Source organism: Sycon ciliatum, chromosome 7, assembly GCF_964019385.1.
Source record: "Sycon ciliatum chromosome 7, ocSycCili1.1, whole genome shotgun sequence".
NCBI lineage: Eukaryota > Metazoa > Porifera > Calcarea > Leucosolenida > Sycettidae > Sycon > Sycon ciliatum.
This window is the reverse complement of record NC_088649.1, coordinates 3,442,144-3,460,836: the sequence shown is the minus strand read 5'-3', so window position 1 is coordinate 3,460,836 and position 18,693 is coordinate 3,442,144. Positions and strand designations below refer to the sequence as shown.

At 49.3% G+C, this 18,693-nt stretch overlaps 1 protein-coding gene across 1 annotated transcript in view; it reads left to right on the top strand.

Moving 5' to 3' along the window:
• The first annotated feature begins 3,770 nt into the window (after window positions 1-3,770).
• Window positions 3,771-18,693, top strand: part of LOC135820751 (uncharacterized) — a 22,265-nt gene continuing 7,342 nt past the window's right edge. The window contains exons 1-5 of the mRNA XM_065333772.1: window positions 3,771-3,903; window positions 12,377-12,526; window positions 15,083-15,278; window positions 15,775-16,472; window positions 17,012-18,292. Coding sequence (XP_065189844.1) covers window positions 15,152-15,278; window positions 15,775-16,472; window positions 17,012-18,292 — 2,106 coding nt within the window. The 5' untranslated portion in view covers window positions 3,771-3,903; window positions 12,377-12,526; window positions 15,083-15,151. The remainder of the gene's footprint in view (window positions 3,904-12,376; window positions 12,527-15,082; window positions 15,279-15,774; window positions 16,473-17,011; window positions 18,293-18,693) is intronic.

Genomic DNA, 18,693 nt, shown 5'->3' with positions numbered 1-18,693 from the left:
CCAAAATTCAACAGCCCATAATGTACTTTGAAGTATATGAATATGGAATCAGATTGTATTGAAGTTGCGCTGTTGTAATTACGACAATCCAATTGTGTTAGTTGGATTTCATGCTATGAAGCACTGAAAGTCTTCAGCAGGGAGAGACATTTAACGCACTGTACAGACACATAATTGCATCAATTGCAATCTAGTGGCACACAGCTTCAGTGAGGAATAACTTTTCAACGTCTTGTAAAGAATTTGTACGCCGTGGGTATGTCGAGAGCCAGGAATACCGAAATGATCACTTTCCCGTTCATTTCTACTGTCGGAAATTTAAAGCATTTTCAATGCGAAATGCTCTTTAATCACACGAACACTTCTTCACTTGACATAAACAAAAAAATGGTGTCGATAATCCATCCAGTGTCATCTAAAACACATCGCTGGTGCAGGACTGTGTTCCCGCAGAGGACCAACTACCGGTAGCCACTACTGCATGCCCCAGCAGGTAGAGATTATCGACTTCACTTGGATGTCGGAGCCTTCATCTTCGGAGGAGCTTGAGCTGGATGATTCGTATTTCCCATTTCTGACTTGAGGAGTGTCATCATTGGGAACATCCTTTCTCATCCTCAAAATTAGTCCAAGGAATACTGACTACACCCATCCAACTAAAGAGCAGCGGCAAATGAGAGCGCCAATGAAGGTTCGCTTGGATCGTTTTGAAAGTTGGAAAAGGGAGCAACCACCCACAGTCAATTGCCTTGGCCTGTGGCATGGTGGTAGAGCATACAAAGCAACTGCTCGTGGTGTGTGGCCGCCTCGAAGCACTGGTAGCTGGCATATCTACATGGTCACACGTGATCGTATATAGATCTACACTGCACTGCTCTACAGTCTGTGTAAATCATGGATATGAACGCCAGTACAGTATCGATGTACTGCGTGTGTGATACTGTACTCCTCGACTGCACAGTGATCGGACTTGCGACCTTGTGTGCACGCATGAAATTTTCGATTTTCCTTAGCAGTGCACTTTGCAAAATTTAGGGGGTTCCGCGGAACCCCCAGCCAAGACCCCTCCCCCCCCCCCCCCCCCCCGCCCTTGGATCCGCCACTGGTCATGTACTACCTACTGGGTAAATAATATAGAGTAAACCTGGTTTAAGCGACCACCCCACGGTGCAAGCAAAAGTGGTCGTTAAAGCCAGGTGGTCTGTAGAACCAGATCCCATACACTCGTGGTATATCGGATTATGCATTCATGTGCCTGATTGTACTTCAATGTACTCATATTGACAGGTGTGGAGCATAGAATACTCTCGTGCAGGCAAAGCACACCTCACTGGAGTGCATGCAGCGCATTCTGCACTGTCACTTGTCACTTCAGTTGACTGCATCCACTTGCTTCAGAGCGCACTTCAATCCTGTTGCAGTGAGCTCTGCCAGCCAAGATGGCACATTTGGTTAGTTTTGGTCGCTGTGTGCAGAATATGGCACTTGGTACACTTAAAGTCGGTCGCTGGTCTCGCAAGGCAGCCTGCAACGAATTTCTATGCTTCCCTGAGCTGACGACGATCATCAAACTTCTATATTTTGATGTTTCGCGTCTTGAAAGGACAAGTGTCAGCTTCACAACATGTCTCGCCTCTGGCTGCAGAGTGCATGCATCGGAGGACTGCTGGAAGCAGTTTTCAATTGGTCCGGTTGTACCTAGTCTTTCATACTTTGTGCATAATATAGCAGGGGCGTATGCCCTCCTCAGCATTGCCAGTAGCTACCAAGTTGGTCCGGTGTTAACCTGTCCAACCGGACCGGTTCCGGCGGGCGTACATCAGTTGATGTGGTGGACAGGTCACTCACATTGAAAAAGACATGAAAAAAACATGGGAGAAAGACAGTCCAACTGGAAAGTGGACGATCCATTGACACTCAATGAAAAGCATGATCAAGACGCTGCGGCTGAATGTGTATGGCGGAATTCAGCCAGACTTTCTTGGCTAAAAGACGTTTAGCGGAAAAGCTGCAGAATTCAGCTGAAGTCAGGGAAAAGAGTGGAATGTTCTTCGCACTTCGGCGGAATGGCTGAAAAGTGTGCAGAGTGACAGCGGCCTTAGTGGTAGAGCATTGCTGGCCATGAGCGAGGGTCCCTGGTTTGAGTCCTAGTGATGACAGTCAATTTTTTCTTCACACTTTTTCCCATTTGCAACTGTCCCTCAAAGCAATGAATAATGAATGTAGTGATTGAACTCCCTCTCTCGTGGCACATGCACTGCACTGGATAGTGACTCGGCCAATGATAATTTGGAGTAAATTCTTGATGTGCATGAGGGTCCGCCATACTGTAATGGATTTTTGCACTCTTATCAACACTCGCGTCAACATCCATATCAACGCCGCAAAGTGAAGCTCACCCTTCTTCCATTAAATACCAATATGCCCCACAACACATACGCTTCCTCAACACCCCCGCTCAAGTTACGGCCCAGTACAGCCTTCGACACGCACGCACTTGGCACCTCCCACCCTCCAGAACCGATCGCTGTAAAGACTCCCCACTGTACAAGTCCCTAGAATACTACAATGCCCTCCCTGCTAGCATTCGTGACATCTCCTCCCGACCTGCTTTCAAACAAGAAATCTGCTCACTGCTGATTAACTCAATCTGCTCCTGCAGCGCGCACCCTCTACCATACTTGTAAAGTTCAAAGTGATGTAAATCACTTTCCAACTGTTTAACCCACAATCTCACCTTCTCATAAATTTATCTCTTATTGGCGATGGTGCCATCGTGAGAATGAAGAATTCACCAGGGTTCTAGCCAAAGGAGTTTGGGGAGGGGGCATTGCCCCCGCCCCCTACTCTGATAGCACACTGCCCTACTCATTTTTAGATTCTGTGTATTTTCAGTTCACACAACGAAAAATGGGGCCTCAAATCCATCATTTCGGGTGCTCGCAGCACCCATACGTTGCATTTTGTGTGACAAGGTAATAGTGGAACATGGAAAAATGGGTAAACTGTTTGTTTCCTTTGCGCCCCCCCCCCCCCCCCCCCGCCCTCACAGTTTTTTCCTCGCTAGAACCGTGAACACTCATACCTAGGTGCAAGTGCAGATTTTAACCTAAAGGAGTGACTTCACTCCCTCGAACCCAGACCCTGATTCTGTGGAACAAGTTTGAATACTTCCGATGGGAGAATCAATATCGCATTATTTTTCAGCGAGACTAGGTCAAATTCTATAATATAACATCGAGGAGATGTTTTTGCCCTTGGGACCGAAAGTCACGTTTCCAAATGACGCATGTTACCGGTAGGTGGTCTGCACTCAGCGCTTTTTCAGCGAGTAAATCTCGGCTTGTTCTGGTCAGGTCGCAGCTCCAAAACATACTGGCCATGTGAAATTTCAAGGCGGTGAGATGCTTTCAATTTCGTCTTCCTCTATGAGCAAATTGTTTTGCGCCAGCATACCAAAGTACAATCATGTATATACAATAATTATCGTAAGCGAACTGTACACGCACTTCGGCTGATGAGGCTTTGTACAGTTGCGCTCTATGAAATCTGACCCAGAGTGCGTATTTGGTGCTCTCAACTAGCACGGCCCTTGACACACTAGAAGTGGCACAACTGCGGCTGGACGTACATGAACACATTGTACTTCAAAGTACAATACAATAATGTAATTAGAACTGATCCAGGGCGCCAGTTTTTCACTCTGGGTCGGATTTCACGGAGTGCAAATGTACATGCCCAATGGATGTCGAGTACTGGTAAGCTCACTGTAGAGGTTTTGCAAACCTGCATTCTGCCTTGTTCCCTGCAGATGACCCTAGGAATGAAGCTGGCTGGGCAGTGAGCGCGTTACCGCTGGAGAGAGGACGCACATTAGAAGTTCGAGTCGGGTATAGTCCAAACGTAGGTGAAATGTTCCATGACACCACTCTTGTTTCGGAAAAGAATCCTGTGCGAATATTTTGACTAAAGAAGTTGAAGATGAAAGCATCACCTATTATCATTGTATTAGCCAAGGGTCAAACCTCTACTCAAACTGTTAAAGTCTTCTGAATCCCCATGCTCGACATTCACAGCATGTCAGGGAGGCGCGGTAGGCTGGGGAATACATTTGTATTGGGGTAAACGACGCGGGGTGAGACCGAGGGACGAACAATTACATGCAGACTGAGAGCAAGAGAGTGAGATAGTTTGAGGAAATGCAAGGGGAGGCTAGGTATAGGGTCTGGGTAGCTATGACGAATTAAGATGGTGATCATGTGTGCAGCAACCCAGGCCAGCGGAAATACGATAACACGGGGGCTATGAGTGCAGGATACAAGGTACAAGCTTTGGCAAATATACGGGGAAGTCAGATGCATGGGATAAAATGTACGGAAAGTGGGGACCTACTAAAAACACTATACTGCACGTACATATAATTATTATGCTGTAGATCTAATTATTCCCGTAGCTATGCAACTGAAGTAACGTCTGGCGCTAGCCAGGGTCCACACAGCTTTATAACTCCGTTTGTTTGTTTGGTTTTGTTTGTTTGTTTGTCACACACATACACACACACACACACACACACACACACACACACACACACACACACACACACACACAAACACACACACACACACACAACCCGTATGTGTTATGTAACGTAATGCCGGTTGTATTGTATGAAGGGAAAGCACATGTAGGGCGTCGGCATATTTCGTACATGTCCCGTACCGTACCATGAAACGCATCCCGTATGCGTTATGTAAAAGTTTATAAAATATAAATAGGGAGATGAGGAGGAAATGCAATTAGAATTGACGTTACTTCCTCCGTAAACAAAACTTCGTGATGGATTTTTGAAGGACTGGTTTGCGCACAAACTGCCGTGAAATGAGTCGCGATCACTTTCTCGGCCTTCCCTGGCATGCCATGAAAGAGGTACGATGGAAGGAAAGCGACCTTTCACAACACGCTGAGCGGAATCGATGGTTGCACTGTGGCAACATAGGTGATGACAATCATGACGAGCGAAACTGAAATACCACTTCTCCGAGGGCATAATGCGCTGCTTGGCCTCTCTACTACTCTAGCACTGAGTTTGAGATAGATAGAGAGCGATGGAACGGAGCAGCGAGCCCACACAATGAGCGTGTGAACAAGGAGCTGCTCCGATCGCACGGCACAATGAAATAATTCTGAACTGGTTAACGTTCTTGTTCAACCTGTGCAAAGCCAAGATTCGAATGCTGATGACCATGCATTGTTTCAGAAATCTGCAGTCTGACCCGAGTTTCGTGGCTAAGGAAAGTCGACTGGACTTGCTAGCTGCTGCCGTTAAATGCTGGCAGGAGTATCCATCGGAGAAAATGGAATCAGTTTGGCTGTGCCTTTACTCCTCGTTTCGCGGAGCTCTGGAGAGCGAAGATGAAACCAGGGAGTTAATATTTTAACGACTCCCTGGTGGAAACGAGTAATCTCCACCGAGGCGGATCACGCAGCTTGAAAGCCAACTTGCTTGAATGATGGCGACATCAGGTTCAGTGGAGTGCAATCAAAGAAGCGGAGGCATGGCTGAAACGAGCTGAACAACGACTCAAGAGAGATGTTGACTCGCGTGCAGCAGATGACGACAGCGACGCGGGGTCAAAAATGAGTGGAGCGAAAGCGACGCCAACTGAACTCTCTGCTCATTTCGCCAACAGTTTCTCTTGTAAAGACGCTGTGCATAGGCTTAACTACCTTCGTGCAGTGATTTGCAGTCGATACAAACTGTTCTTGACCTGTTCTGAGCGTTTTCATATCCATCAAAATCCATCACAAAGTTTGTGTTAACGGAGGAAGTAGTTTCAAGAGAGAGCATTTGAATCTGAGGAAGTAAGTGGACAATCATAGTTCGAATTCGTGATAGGATGCGTCGGCAGCAAAATACCACTGAGCAGGCATCCAGGCGGGTACAAAGAAAACGAGATGTGAATAGTCATCACCGGTCGCAGGAGACTTTGGAAGAGAGATCCTGTCGTCTTCAAAATAAGCGTGATCGGCAGAGGCAGCGCCGGTCAGAAGAAACGTAGGGCGAGACAAATACGAAATGAACATAGGAGGCTTGATGATGCTGATTCGCGTCGTGCTACTGCAACTGCGCACACGGAAGCTGTGCGGTCTATGATAGAGGAAAAGAATCATTCAATGGTGTCCTCTTTCACGCGTGAAGAGCGCCAGCGGTAACATGCATCATGAGCTAGGCAAAACAGCATAGTGTAGGGCCCTGAGCTTTCAAGCTCTCTCGTTTATACAATTATATCAGCGTAAAGAAGAGGTTGGTGCGACTTCGGCGATACTTGGTTGAGCTGGAAACGGAGCGTCTCTGTAAGTTTGTATCCCTGGTGATGTTTGTGCCTGGAGAGCACTACATAACGTGAAGTGGTGCTCCTCAGGCACAATCTTCCTCAGCCTACTCAAGCTCAACTGATGAGGGGTGAATTCCCCGGAACACTGTGTATTTAGCAGGGAGTGGTGCTTTTCTGCACGTTTGCCAAGTGGAAGGTTCGATGGACTTCTCGTGTGCTCCTAACGACAGTCGTGAGTCAGTCAAGTGAGAATTCAAGTGGGCAGGAATAGCGCAAGCTCCCACATAGGGAGCAACACGCAGTTCCCGAATTATATCAACGTTGGTCCCATAGCTCAGATGGTTAGAGCATTGCTCATGACAAGCAAGGTCCCGGGTTCGAGTCCTCGATCCTTGTGGTGGTGTTCCTACCGGCCTCCAGTCGAGTCTCACGTGATCCGTGATATATTTTTAATTGTATATCACAAATGAGAGTCCTTCGCCTCGGTACAGTGCTCAATATTCATTCGAATAGATTTGTTGTAAGGTAAAAAGTTCCTTGTCCATAGGCAATCATCAGACAAATAATTATTAGTTGTCTGATGATTGCCTATGAACATGAAACTGTTACAATGAATGATGAGTGGTGCTCTGTGTCGTGTGTAAATTTTATATCAACATGATTGCATGCATGTGTGTGTGTGTGTGGGGGGGGGGTGTGCGTGCGTGCATGTGTGCCTGTGTGCATGTGTGCCTGTGTGCATGTGTGCCTGTGTGCATGTGTGCATGTGTGCCTGTGTGCATGTGTTAGCATGTGTAACAGGAAGCATACTAGCAGCTCCAGTCAACACTACAAATCAAACTCACTCCTTCTAGACTAACCAAGAACTGAGGGGAAACCCTCGTCGTGACCAGCTTCATCTTTTCAGAATCAAATACACGGAGTCGTATTCGACTCACTGCTGGGTTCAGAGTACGGTGTAGGAGGTAGAATATGGATGTGTAGAAATACAGTGTGTTCCTAAAGGTGGATAGTGTGTAGAGTACTAGCTGTTCATGATACAGATCACCATACAGAGCATGCATACAGGCAGAAGGAGTGTAAATAATTGCAACGAAATGAGAATGGAAAGCCAACGGGAATGGGAGAAGCAGTCTCTAAGACCATTCCCGTCACAGCATGCCAGAAAAAGCCACTTCAATCAGCCGTGTGGTCTAGGCCAGGCTAAAATTAGTGGTGGTCAATTCATCAGCTTTGCAAGCTGTTGAATGGTGGAATCCCAGCACAAGTTGCTGCGCATCAGTGATGGGCAGGAGTATGAGTATGCGAGTGTGTGTGGTGTGTGTCGCATTTGTTAAGCGCAGCGTTTATGCTCATTAACAGCTAGCATCATTGCAGCTCACCGCCGCGGGTACGTGCTGCCCCATGTCCTCGAATGCACATGGTGCCGCACAACTGCCCCTGCTGCCCCATGCCCTTGCATGCACATGGTGCCGCACAACTGTCTCCGCCGCCCCTTTGTCCTCGCAGGCGCGTGGGGCCGCACACCTACCTCTGCCGCCCCATGTCCTTGCGGGCGCATGGCGCCGCACAACTGTCTCTGCTGCCCTGTGTCCTCGCGCAGGCATGGTGCTACACAACTGTCAGAGTTGCTACTCACATTTACCCAAGCGCACACAACGTGCCCATGACGTCAGCAACCATACTGATGTCCGGTTACCATGACGCAAAAATGGCGGCCCATTTTCTTGCTCCCTTGCTGACAATCTCTTCTCAAGAATTGTTCATGGTGGTGACTGGTTGTCAGTTTATTTGTTTCTCGTGACCACCCTCCCACTCCCATATTTATCCTCACATGCTTACTTTTATAAAGTAAACCCCAATAAACGGTGCCCGGCGGCTCTCCATTTCTCCATTGAATGCATCAGTGGGCTCTTGGCTCTTGCCAACCCTGCTATTACTTTCCCGCCGGTTAAATGCCATTCAATTTCGCCGGCCGCGCACCATCCACCCAGGCAATGTGTGTTCTTCTTAAGGTGTGTGTGTGTGTGTGTGTGTGTGTGTGTGTGTGTGCGTGCGTGCGTGCGTGCGTGTGTGGTGTGTGTGTGTGTGTGTGTGTGTGTGTGTGTGTGTGTGTGTGTGTGTGTGTGTGTGTGTGTGTGTGTGAAGCGACACAGGTGTACAGCTACGCGTGCCCTACCCATAAGCCAACAGCCAGGAAGCTGTCACTGCGATCAGTGCGACAGATGGTTCCGGAGCAAGGGTGGATTTGCCCGACACAAGTGCTCGCCAGCAACATCACCAGCAGAGGCATCTTCTGACACACTTGAGTCACCGGTTACAAACAATATGTCCTGCGAACGCTGCAGCTTCCACTGCGCCCGCTGCAACCGCTGTGTGCTATCGCGCCAAGGCATGAAACGTCACAAGTGCAGCCGTGGCTTCTGCATAGTTTGCAATTGCGGTCGGCGTTTCAGTAGACCACAGGACCTATCCCGTCATCGCCCCTACTGTTCCGAACCTGCTCAACCCCCCATGGGGTCCGCATAGCCAGAATATGGCAGCGCGTCCAAGGTCCAAGGTGTGTGTGTGTGTGTGTGTGTGTGTGTGTGTGTGTGTGTGTGTGTGTGTGTGTGTGTGTGTGTGTGTGTGTGTGTGTGTGTGTGTGTGTGTGTGTGTAAGCCAATTTGACCAACACACTGTTGACAGCATGCCTGCATTGGATGTTCGTGAACATCTGGACGACGTCCCTAGCATCGAGGAGCTCCAACGTGCACTTCGCCGTATGAAGAATGGCACAGCCAGTGGTCAATCAGGCATTCTGCCAGAGCTGATTCGTTGTGGTGGTGAACATTTGTTGGGTCGCCTCCATGAGTTCATCGTTAGGGTTTGGGAAACTGGATCGGTCCCTGCTGACTGGCGTGATGCAGAGATAGTCCCCATTTCCAAGAAGGGTAACCGGCATAGCTGCGATAACTGGCGTGGCATCAGCTTGCTCGATGTTGTGGGCAAACTGTTTGCTCGCATGCTCCAGGACCGGCTGGAGCCACTCGCTGAAGACTGGCTACCAGAGTCTCAGTGCGGTTTTCGGAAGGGTAGGGGCTGCATCGATATGATCTTTGCTGCCCGCCAAGTACTCGAGAAAGCCATCGAACATCAATCTGATCTGTACGTCTTGTTTGTGGATCTACGCAAGGCGTACGACTCGGTCCCCCGAACAGCGCTTTGGCTGGTCCTGCAGAAACTCGGTGTGCCTCCGCGCATGCTTCAGGTGATCCGGTCTCTTCACGAGGGTATGATGGCGTCTGTTCGCGTGGGTAGTGGTCAGTCTGACAGCTTTGGGGTGGAGAATAGTCTACGCCAGGGTTGCACCCTGGCTCCGATGTTGTTCAACCTCTACTTCTCTGCCGTCCTTGCACACTGGCGCTCAACATCCACAGTGCCTAGTTTCCCGATGAAACATCGTATCGGCCGCAAGTTGGTTGGCGACCGTACTGCCAAGCACAGACTCACAGACTTATCCGTGTCGGAGTCGCTATTTGCGGATGATGCTGCCCTGTATACCACTTCGTACGAGCACATGGAGACGATGGTGAAGGAATTTACGCAGTGTGCGTCAGGCTGGGGCCTGACTGTTAGTGTGCAGAAGACAAAGTTCTTGGCGGTCGGTCCGAGTGTCATCCGTGCTGATATTGTTGTGCCTGGGAGTGCTGGTGACGTGATCGGCGTGGTCAGCGATTTTACCTACCTCGGCAGTACAATCAGCGACAATGGAGAGCTGGATGCCGAAGTCACAACTCGTCTCGCCAAGGCATCGAGGGCGTTTGGTAGCCTCCTCCAACCAATTTTCCGGAACTCGGGTCTATCGCTTGGAATCCGACGTCACGTCTACCAGGCCGTGGTTCTTACAGTGCTGCTGTATGGTTCTGAGACATGGACGCTGAAGGCACCCCTCCTGCGCAGGTTGGACACGTTCCATCGACAGTGTGTTCGCACGATTCTGAGTGTTACCCGAGACCAGCAGTGGCAGGAACACCTGTCAAGGGAAGACCTGGCGAAGAGCAGCGGCATGCCAGCCTCGCTGGAGGAGGTCATTCGTGCGAATCGCCTGCGATGGCTTGGTCACCTCGCAATGATGGACGACACCAGGTTGCCAAAGCAGATCCTGTTTGCGGAGGGCACTAACACTCGGCCCCGCCATGGACCCAAGCGTCGTTGGAGAGATGTGGCAGCTTCAGACCTGCGTGCGACCGGTATCCCGGAGGCGCAATGGTACCACCTTGCTCAGGACCGGAGAGACTGGCGCGAGCGTAGCCGTCGGAAGCCACCAAGCCAGCCCCAACCAAGAGTGTTTGTCTGTGTCTGCGGCCGCGACTTTCGCCGTCCGAATGATTTATCCCGACACAAGAACTACTGCCTCGCCTAATAGCTATCATCGCCTTCGGCGATGGGCTTTCCAAAAGTCCAAAGGTAAGCCCATTGCTGAGCAGCGAGGGGCTTGCCACTGTGGAGATTGTGGGTGTTGGTTTCGAAGCAAGGGTGGTCTAGCTTGTCACCGCTGTTCCTCACCTCAGCCTCAGCCTTAGCCTCCCGAGCCCCGGCAAGTCTATGTACAGGGTGCCTGCTGTGCTGCGCACTGTGCTGTGTGTGCCCGCTGCTTTTGGACTGCGCAAGGCCGCGATCATCACTAGTGCTCGAGGACTGGCCCCCGCCCGACTGCCCAGCAGCGTAATTCGTTCAGTCATGTGTGCGCGTGTTCTCGCCGGTTCCGTTTGCTCCACCATCTCCGGCGTCATCAGCTGCGTGCTCCATCTTCCTCTCTGATGCCCCTCCGGGGCCCACGTGACCCCTGTGGCAGTGGCTCTACAGGACAGGACAGGTGTGTGTGTGTGGGGGGGGGGGGGGGGTGGGTGCGTGGGGGCGGGTGCGTGGGGCGGGTGCGTTGGGGCGGGTGGGTGCGTGGGTGGGTGCGTGGGTGGGTGCATGGGTAGGTGCGTGCGTGGGGCCCCCGGGGTGTGCGTAGGTGGGTGGGTGCGTTCGTGAATGCGTGGGTGGGTGCATGCGTGGGTGCGTGTTTGGGTGGGTGCGTGGGTGGGTGCATGCATGGGTGCATGTGCGGGTGCGTGCGTGGGTGGGTGTGTGTGTACGTACGTGTGTGTACAGTCGTCCCTCTCTAATCCGGCACCTTTTGCTGGCTTTTTCTGCTGGATTAACGAGGGTGCTGGATTAAGAAATCCTGCCCTCTAACCCGGCCCCACCCAATTGCATGCATGTATCATACGTCAAAACGCAGGGTTTTTCCGTGTCGACCCAAGTATTTGGTGCACGGCTTTATATTCTCAACTGTTCTCCAGGAATATACACAGTGATAAAGTGATTAAGTAAAACAGAGAACATGTTCACATGTACTCTTGCACACACACACACACCTGAAAATTGGCAGGACACTACTCCTTGCTAAAATAAGAAAGTATGGTTGACTGCTTAGTATGGTTGACTGTAGTTAGGTGTAGAACGTCAGTACCGTCGGTCAGTGTCGTGCAATGTTATCGCATGAGCTGATTGTTTAGTAACTGGTGGTGTTAGTGGACAGTATAGCATAACTTGTAGTTCCTTGGTCTTTCTCTTTGTATAAATTGAGTTAGGGTTCGGAAAAGTCCTAACAACCAACCGAACTGAACTCTCCCGCGTGAGGTCGAGTACAGTTGTCAACTGAACTGAACTCTGAAGTGGCCCCGCGCGCGCGGCACTGACCAGACTGGCCTAGCCTGGCCTGGCAAGGAGTGCACCTGTACGGTACGCGATTTACGACCGCCGGATTATGAAATCAAACTACGTGCAGTTTGAGCGATTCGTTTCAAAAAGTCACTGCCGGAGCCGGAATTCAAGTGCCGGATTAAGATGTAGGAATTGAACGAAAAAAATCGGTTTCGTCACAAAGTGCGCCGGTTGGCAAGGGTTCCGGATAAACAAGTGCCGGATTAGAGGGGGACGTCTGTATGTGTATGTGCATAAGCACTCATGTATATTTGTATGTATGCTGTGTATGTATGTTCCTTCAGGAGGTATTCCAGTCTGATTGGAAGGTTCCTTTCCTTTCAATAGGGTTCGGCCGTTTTAACCCAGATCAGTCTCCGCGTACATTCAGATTCAATTCTGAAAGAGGTGAAATTGGCCAAGTTACATTTAACCTGACTGACTCTCTTGCAAAGGTGAGCCTCTTAGAACTAACTTCAATAAATAGAATAGCGCCATAAAGAGAGTAAGCTGCGTCAGTACAAACACCATTAGCAAAACTTGTTTTCATGTTGAGGAACAAGCTTTTATACATGAGTGCGCAGCTTCCTCTATTTATTGTGTTAATTACAGTTCTATCTCCACGTAAGCTTTTTAAATAGAATAGCAATAAAGAATTAAATATAGGTACATGGTAAACACAGTCATCTGCAAACACAGAACAATTTCGAGTTAAAGGACCCAGTGCGCAATGACGTAAAAACACCATTCACAGCCAAATATGGAATGCATGAGTAATGCTTGTGAGTATGCTGGGATCAGGAGTGCACTGTTCAACACCCCAGACGACCCCCCTCCTCAGGTGGCTGTGAAGGGTGTTTATTGCACAAATTACGTCATTGCGCAATGGGTCTATTCCGAACGTTTTCTCTTGTCTATCTGAAGGAAATGATCACCACACTGATTTTCAAAAAAGAGCAAACAAGGGAAATGTTATTATGGTTGGCTCACCTTAATTCAATTAGGGTCCAGAAGAAAGACAATTGATATCGGTTCGAATGGCATATCTTTCACTTGCAAACGATAAGCCAAACTTGCCAACTCGCGAATTGTATGATCATGTTGCCATAGTGACCAGCGCAGTGATGACGCAGGTTCTGCTTAGGTCCGTGAGAGAGAAGGTCGATCACTGCAGAATGTGGTCATTTTCATTATTGTGTTATTGTATTCACGAAGTGAAAGAAATGCTGTGTTCAATGCTGTTAGTACGTTTTTCGGCATTCTCCTGCATTTCCCTTGGCTGACTGTAGCCTAGGAAATGGTTCCTCAAGGAGAAGATGCTTGGTATTCGCCATCTCTCCCGAGAAATTTTCAGCAAACTTTCAAAAAACTACATTATTTGGTTCGCCAATCTCCACCACCTGTCGTCTCACCTGGCTTCAGAAGATGTTACGAGAGATAGGAGAATCGCCAGCAAGCATCACATCCATCTTCAGGAAGTGGAAAGAGCAAATGGCGTGGTCCTTGGTTGGGGTAAATGCTAAACGTCTGATTTGTTCCAACCAAGATGTTAGCGCTTTTTGTCACTATTTCCGCTTGTCTGCTGCTGTCTCCGCACTCCAGCCTTCTCCTGTCAGTGTCACGTCCCAGCACACACCCGAGAGGACTACTAGTACGTGAAAACCAGAGTGTGCAGCTTGTGGCCTTTTCTGCTATGGGTGTCTGTCACGGCGGAATTCTGTGATTACATCATATTTGGCGCAGATTTGAGGCGGGAAATGACGAAGTGCGTACAATTGAGCTGCAGTTGTGCGGAAAGAGACTTGCTTGAATCCTGCTTGTACGCACATCACTAAAATGATGTCATCACGGAATTCCGCCGTGACAGCAACCCATCCGAGCTGCACACTCTGGTTTTTATGTACTCTTGCTAATACACAGCTCACTGCACTAATAGCATTGAACAAAGCCCTTCTTACACTTCGTGAGTACAATAAACCAATTGAAAATGACCAAATTCTGCAGTGATCGACCTTCTCTCTCACAGAGCTAAGCAGAACATGCGTCATCACTGCGCTGGTCGCCATGGCAACATGAGCATACAATTGGCGATTTGGCAAGTTTGACTTATCAGATGCAAGTGAGAGATATGCCATTCGAACCGATGTCAAGTTGTCATTCTTCAGGACCCTACATGAAAAATCGTTACACTTCCCCTTTAAGTGTCTGCAGGTTTATGATGATTTTTATCATGGAGTGTCCATGCACAGGATGCTATTAAAGCAGTTGAAAGTTTGGAAGCCGTTTGTAAATGAGAGTGCTCCGGCTCGACAGAGTGCTCATTATTCATTCAAATATAGCTATCGTACACACAACACAGAGCACTACAGTTCACTTGTAGTTGTCTGATGATTGCCTATGGGCATGGCGCTTTTAGTTACAACGAATGATGCGTGGTGCTCTGTGCCGTGTGTAGGAAGCTGCTTGTACAAGCCTCTTTGGACTTGTCCATCTAAATAAAGCTTATGTTAGATTCCTGAGGTTGTCATGGAAACCAATATGTTTGACCATTTCTCTCTCTTCTGTCTGCCTGTCCCTCCCTCTCTCCCTCCCTCTGAACATGCATCGATAGTTCATAACTCAGTCAAAGATACAGCTGTTAAATGTCTTTCGGTGTGGGAAGCTTTCTGTGAATATGGTGCCGGTGAGGCGTGCTTTGCTGTGAATGTCGTACTGGGAAGCATCTCTCATTGTTGAGTCGTTCTATGAGCTGGTTCTTGGCAATCTGCAGTAGACCCACGTGTCCATATTCCATGAATGACACACGCTAACAATCAAGAAAACACGGACTTGTGACAGAATGCACACTGAATGATATTAAACTTTGTTGATGCTGTGGAAGGACTAACTGGGCCATGTCAGTGTGGTGCGATGCACTTTTAAAAGAGATCAGGGTTGCCGTGGCAGCCATGACAGTCACAGAGACCTAGTAACAATGTGTGTGTTTTGTTCTGCTCTCTGTGTGCTACAAGTTCGTAGACCCCAACAATCGATCCGTTTTTGTACATTGGTGGCCAACAGGTGAAGTAGTGTGCAGCGAGATGAAACGGAATGGTGGAATGCTTAACCATAAGCTATTGGATGTCCCTGGAGCGCACGATATCATCTATGCAGTCATGCAAATGGACATGCCTGGAGTATGCAGCGTTGAAATCGTCTCCTACACAGGTATGGAAGCAGCAGAAGACGTTGATGAAGGTTGGTCAGCATGAAGCCAGTGCTGAGACCGGTGGTGTCTTCTGTTCCACCAGTCTCTCAATCCATACACAGTATAAATGTGATCAAGTGTGATTGTGTTAGCAGAATGAATACTTGGAATTGGAACTTGTGCGTACTAGACTCGGATGGAGAGCCAGAGATTATGATTGCCGCATTTGCCGGAGAATATTGCGCACTTTAATGCGCTATTTCAAGCCCGAGTTCGCAGGTGTGCACTGTGCTCCGAATGTGAGAATACATGCACTTCGAAAAGTAGTGCAATGTATCAAACGGATGCGAAGTTTTCAACTTCTGAGTCTCTGACCCTAATCAAGCCATATCCATGCATTGGAGGTGTCTTCTGCCAGCTACACTGCACTTTAAATGCAAGATGGGCAAGAGACCCCATAGGTAGCATATGCATTCATCTACAAGTGTAAGTATTTCATGTTTTCTTTGTGCACAGTTACTGAACCCATGTTCAGGCCAGCCCGACTCCAACTGGAGATTGGAATACCGTTTCTACGCATGATTCTGATCGGTGAAGCCGGTGCAGGCAAGACCAGCCTGGCGCGCTCTCTTTGCCGCAAGAAAATCTTGCGCGGAAAGGACGACAACAGCACAGTCGGAGTGGATGAAAGCACGTTCATCATCGATGGCGATCAGCTGGAGCAGGAGGCCAGCAAAGACGGCGAGGAAATGCTCAGAAGGAGGATCGCGTCTGTGATCAAGGGTACCGCAACTGATCCAGAGGCCTTTCTGCACACTGCCGCTGCTTCTTCTTCTTCTTCTGCCTCACCTGTTTCGGAATCCTCTCATTCTGCTAACTCTGCTGCAAGCAATACCAGATCAGACATTTCTTCTTCACTAGCAAGTGATGCCTCTGGATTGACGGACCCATTCTCTGACTCGGCAGCAAGCGAGAACGAGTTACCACAAAGTGTGATTAGTGATATCTCAAGCCGCGTGACATCCTCTTGGTTCAGTGAAAATGCCAGCGCAGATATTGCCGAGGGATCGTTCCAAATCATCCGCATCTGGGACACGGCAGGCCAGGACTCCTATCGGCTGCTTCAGCACATCGGGTTTGGTGCTGATCGCACTGTGTATGCAATTGTCTTCAACGCAAGCCAGTCTGTGGAAGCAGAGACTCCTCAGAGCACTGTAAGTATTGATAGATGTCGAGAGACCGTTGGACAGTGGGCTGGTTTTGGTCTAGGCAGTGTAGTCCAGCACCTTGTGTGTGAATTGTGAAGTGACTGTGACCAGCCAACAGTACAATGGGTTTCGGTGTTAGCTAGACCTTTTAAAAGCCAAGAATACTGTACTTTAGAAGATTGCAATGATTTTGACCTTCGCCATACTATAGCATACAGTGTTCTACTGGAAGAGATGCGACGCTAGAGTAGAAATATCTTGAATTGAAGACAAGATACTCAGATATTGCCAGTCCACTAGCTCTAAGGTACAGGCTCAAAATCAAGTTAATTTGGTGTCATCCCCCTCCCCCCCCCCCCCCCCCCCCCTCCCTCTCAACTGTTACGATTGCTATCATGTCATCCTTCGAAAGAAAGAAAAGTTCGTATACATATCACTGTTTAAAATATCAGTTGTATGAGGATTGCCAGGACCTGGCATGAAACTATAAGCTACAACACCAGATGCATGGTGCTCTGTATCTCGTGTGTTCCTGTGCTATGCAGGTTCGACACGAGGGCAAACATCGGCCTTGCACTGCAGCTGTGCCGAGACAGCCAAGCCTTACGTATATCCACGACTACCTGGCCACAATACACAACATGCCGAGTAGCAGCAACGTGCGGGTGTTCCTCGTTGGCACGCATATCGACCAGCGTCGCTGGTTCAGTGGAGCCATCCGGGATGCGGAACGAGACGTCATCATGAAAAGTCTTAAAGGGAAACCGTACTGCCACTTGCTGAAGTCTGACGACATCGTGTTTGTCAACAACACACGTTCTGGTAGCTTCCTCTTGCCAGAACACACTGGAATTCGAAGCCTGCGCACTAAGCTTGTCGAGGAGAGTGTCAACCAAGAGGCTATCCCACTTGCACGTGGTCTGGAAACGCTCGCACTTCTCGAGCTCTCTAGAGATCCCCGTCTCTCCAGTCCCTGGATCTCGCTCGGTGATCTGCTTCGTCTAGCCCGCCGCCTGGGCATTGCACGCCGAGTGGATGAGGTCAAACCTATGCTGGGCTTTCACCACAACCTTGGCACCGTTCTCTTCTTTCCCCAGTCCGTAGCACTGCGGGATAAAGTGATCATCAACGTACCATCCGTGATGAAGCTGGCTGGCTCGCTCATTCAGCCTGGAATGAAGCGAGAAGATTTCGTGAAGGATCCACCATCACGCGATGACATTGATCTCTACCAACAAGGCTACATCACGGTTGAACTGGCCTTGCGTCTATGGCAAGAGCACAGTTCCGAGTTCTACCGGCTGATGTTGAATGAGGAGCACCGCCACACCTTCTTGCAGCTAATGGAGACACTGTGCATCCTGTGTGACCTGGGTGAAATCACCACGGCCAAGAACGGAAAGAAGAAAGTCTTTCTCATGCCAGCTGCTACCGAAAATGAGTCTATCCCTGAGCTGGAAGGCGGCTCCACATCCGAGGCCATTCTTCTGGCTTGCGACGAGAACGACCACTTTCCACATGATATGTTCCTCACAATTGGCACGAAATGCATCACTCGCCACAACCAGCTCCTCGTCGAGAGCGGCACGAAAACCAGCGCCTGGAGGAAGACTGCCCTGTCCAAGTTTACCATGCGACTACCGTGGAATGTCAGCGACGGAGAGTGGCTGCTAGTGTCCTACTGGAAGTGCGGCATCTCTCTCAGAATGGAGTCGGTCAACGAGCAGCGTGTCTTCGGCAGTGGTGAGGGTGAGGCAGCGCTACGTCAGGTGAAGCAATGGTTGTCTGACATGCAGGCAGTTACCAGTCAGAGACTTCTGATTGAGGTGAGTCACAATGCCGTGCCATAATAATTTTTACTTCGAACTACTCTTACTAGATAACACCATGTTCTGCCTTCTGGAGCATGCTTTTCACTAAATACTGCTGGTGAATGCCTGGTGAATGCCTGGTGAATGCCTGGTGAATGGTTTGTGAATGGCTGGTGAATGGCTGGTGAATGCCTGGTGAATGCCTGGTGAATGCCTGGTGAATGCCTGGTGAATGCCTGGTGAATGCCTGGTGAATGCCTGGTGAATGCCTGGTGAATGCCTGGTGAATGGCTGGTGAATGGTTGGTGAATGGCTGGTGAATGCCTGGTGAATGGCTGGTGAATGCCTGGTGAACGGCTGGTGAACGGCTGGTGAACGGCTGGTGAATGGCCGGTGAATGGCTGGACGGTCTTCCT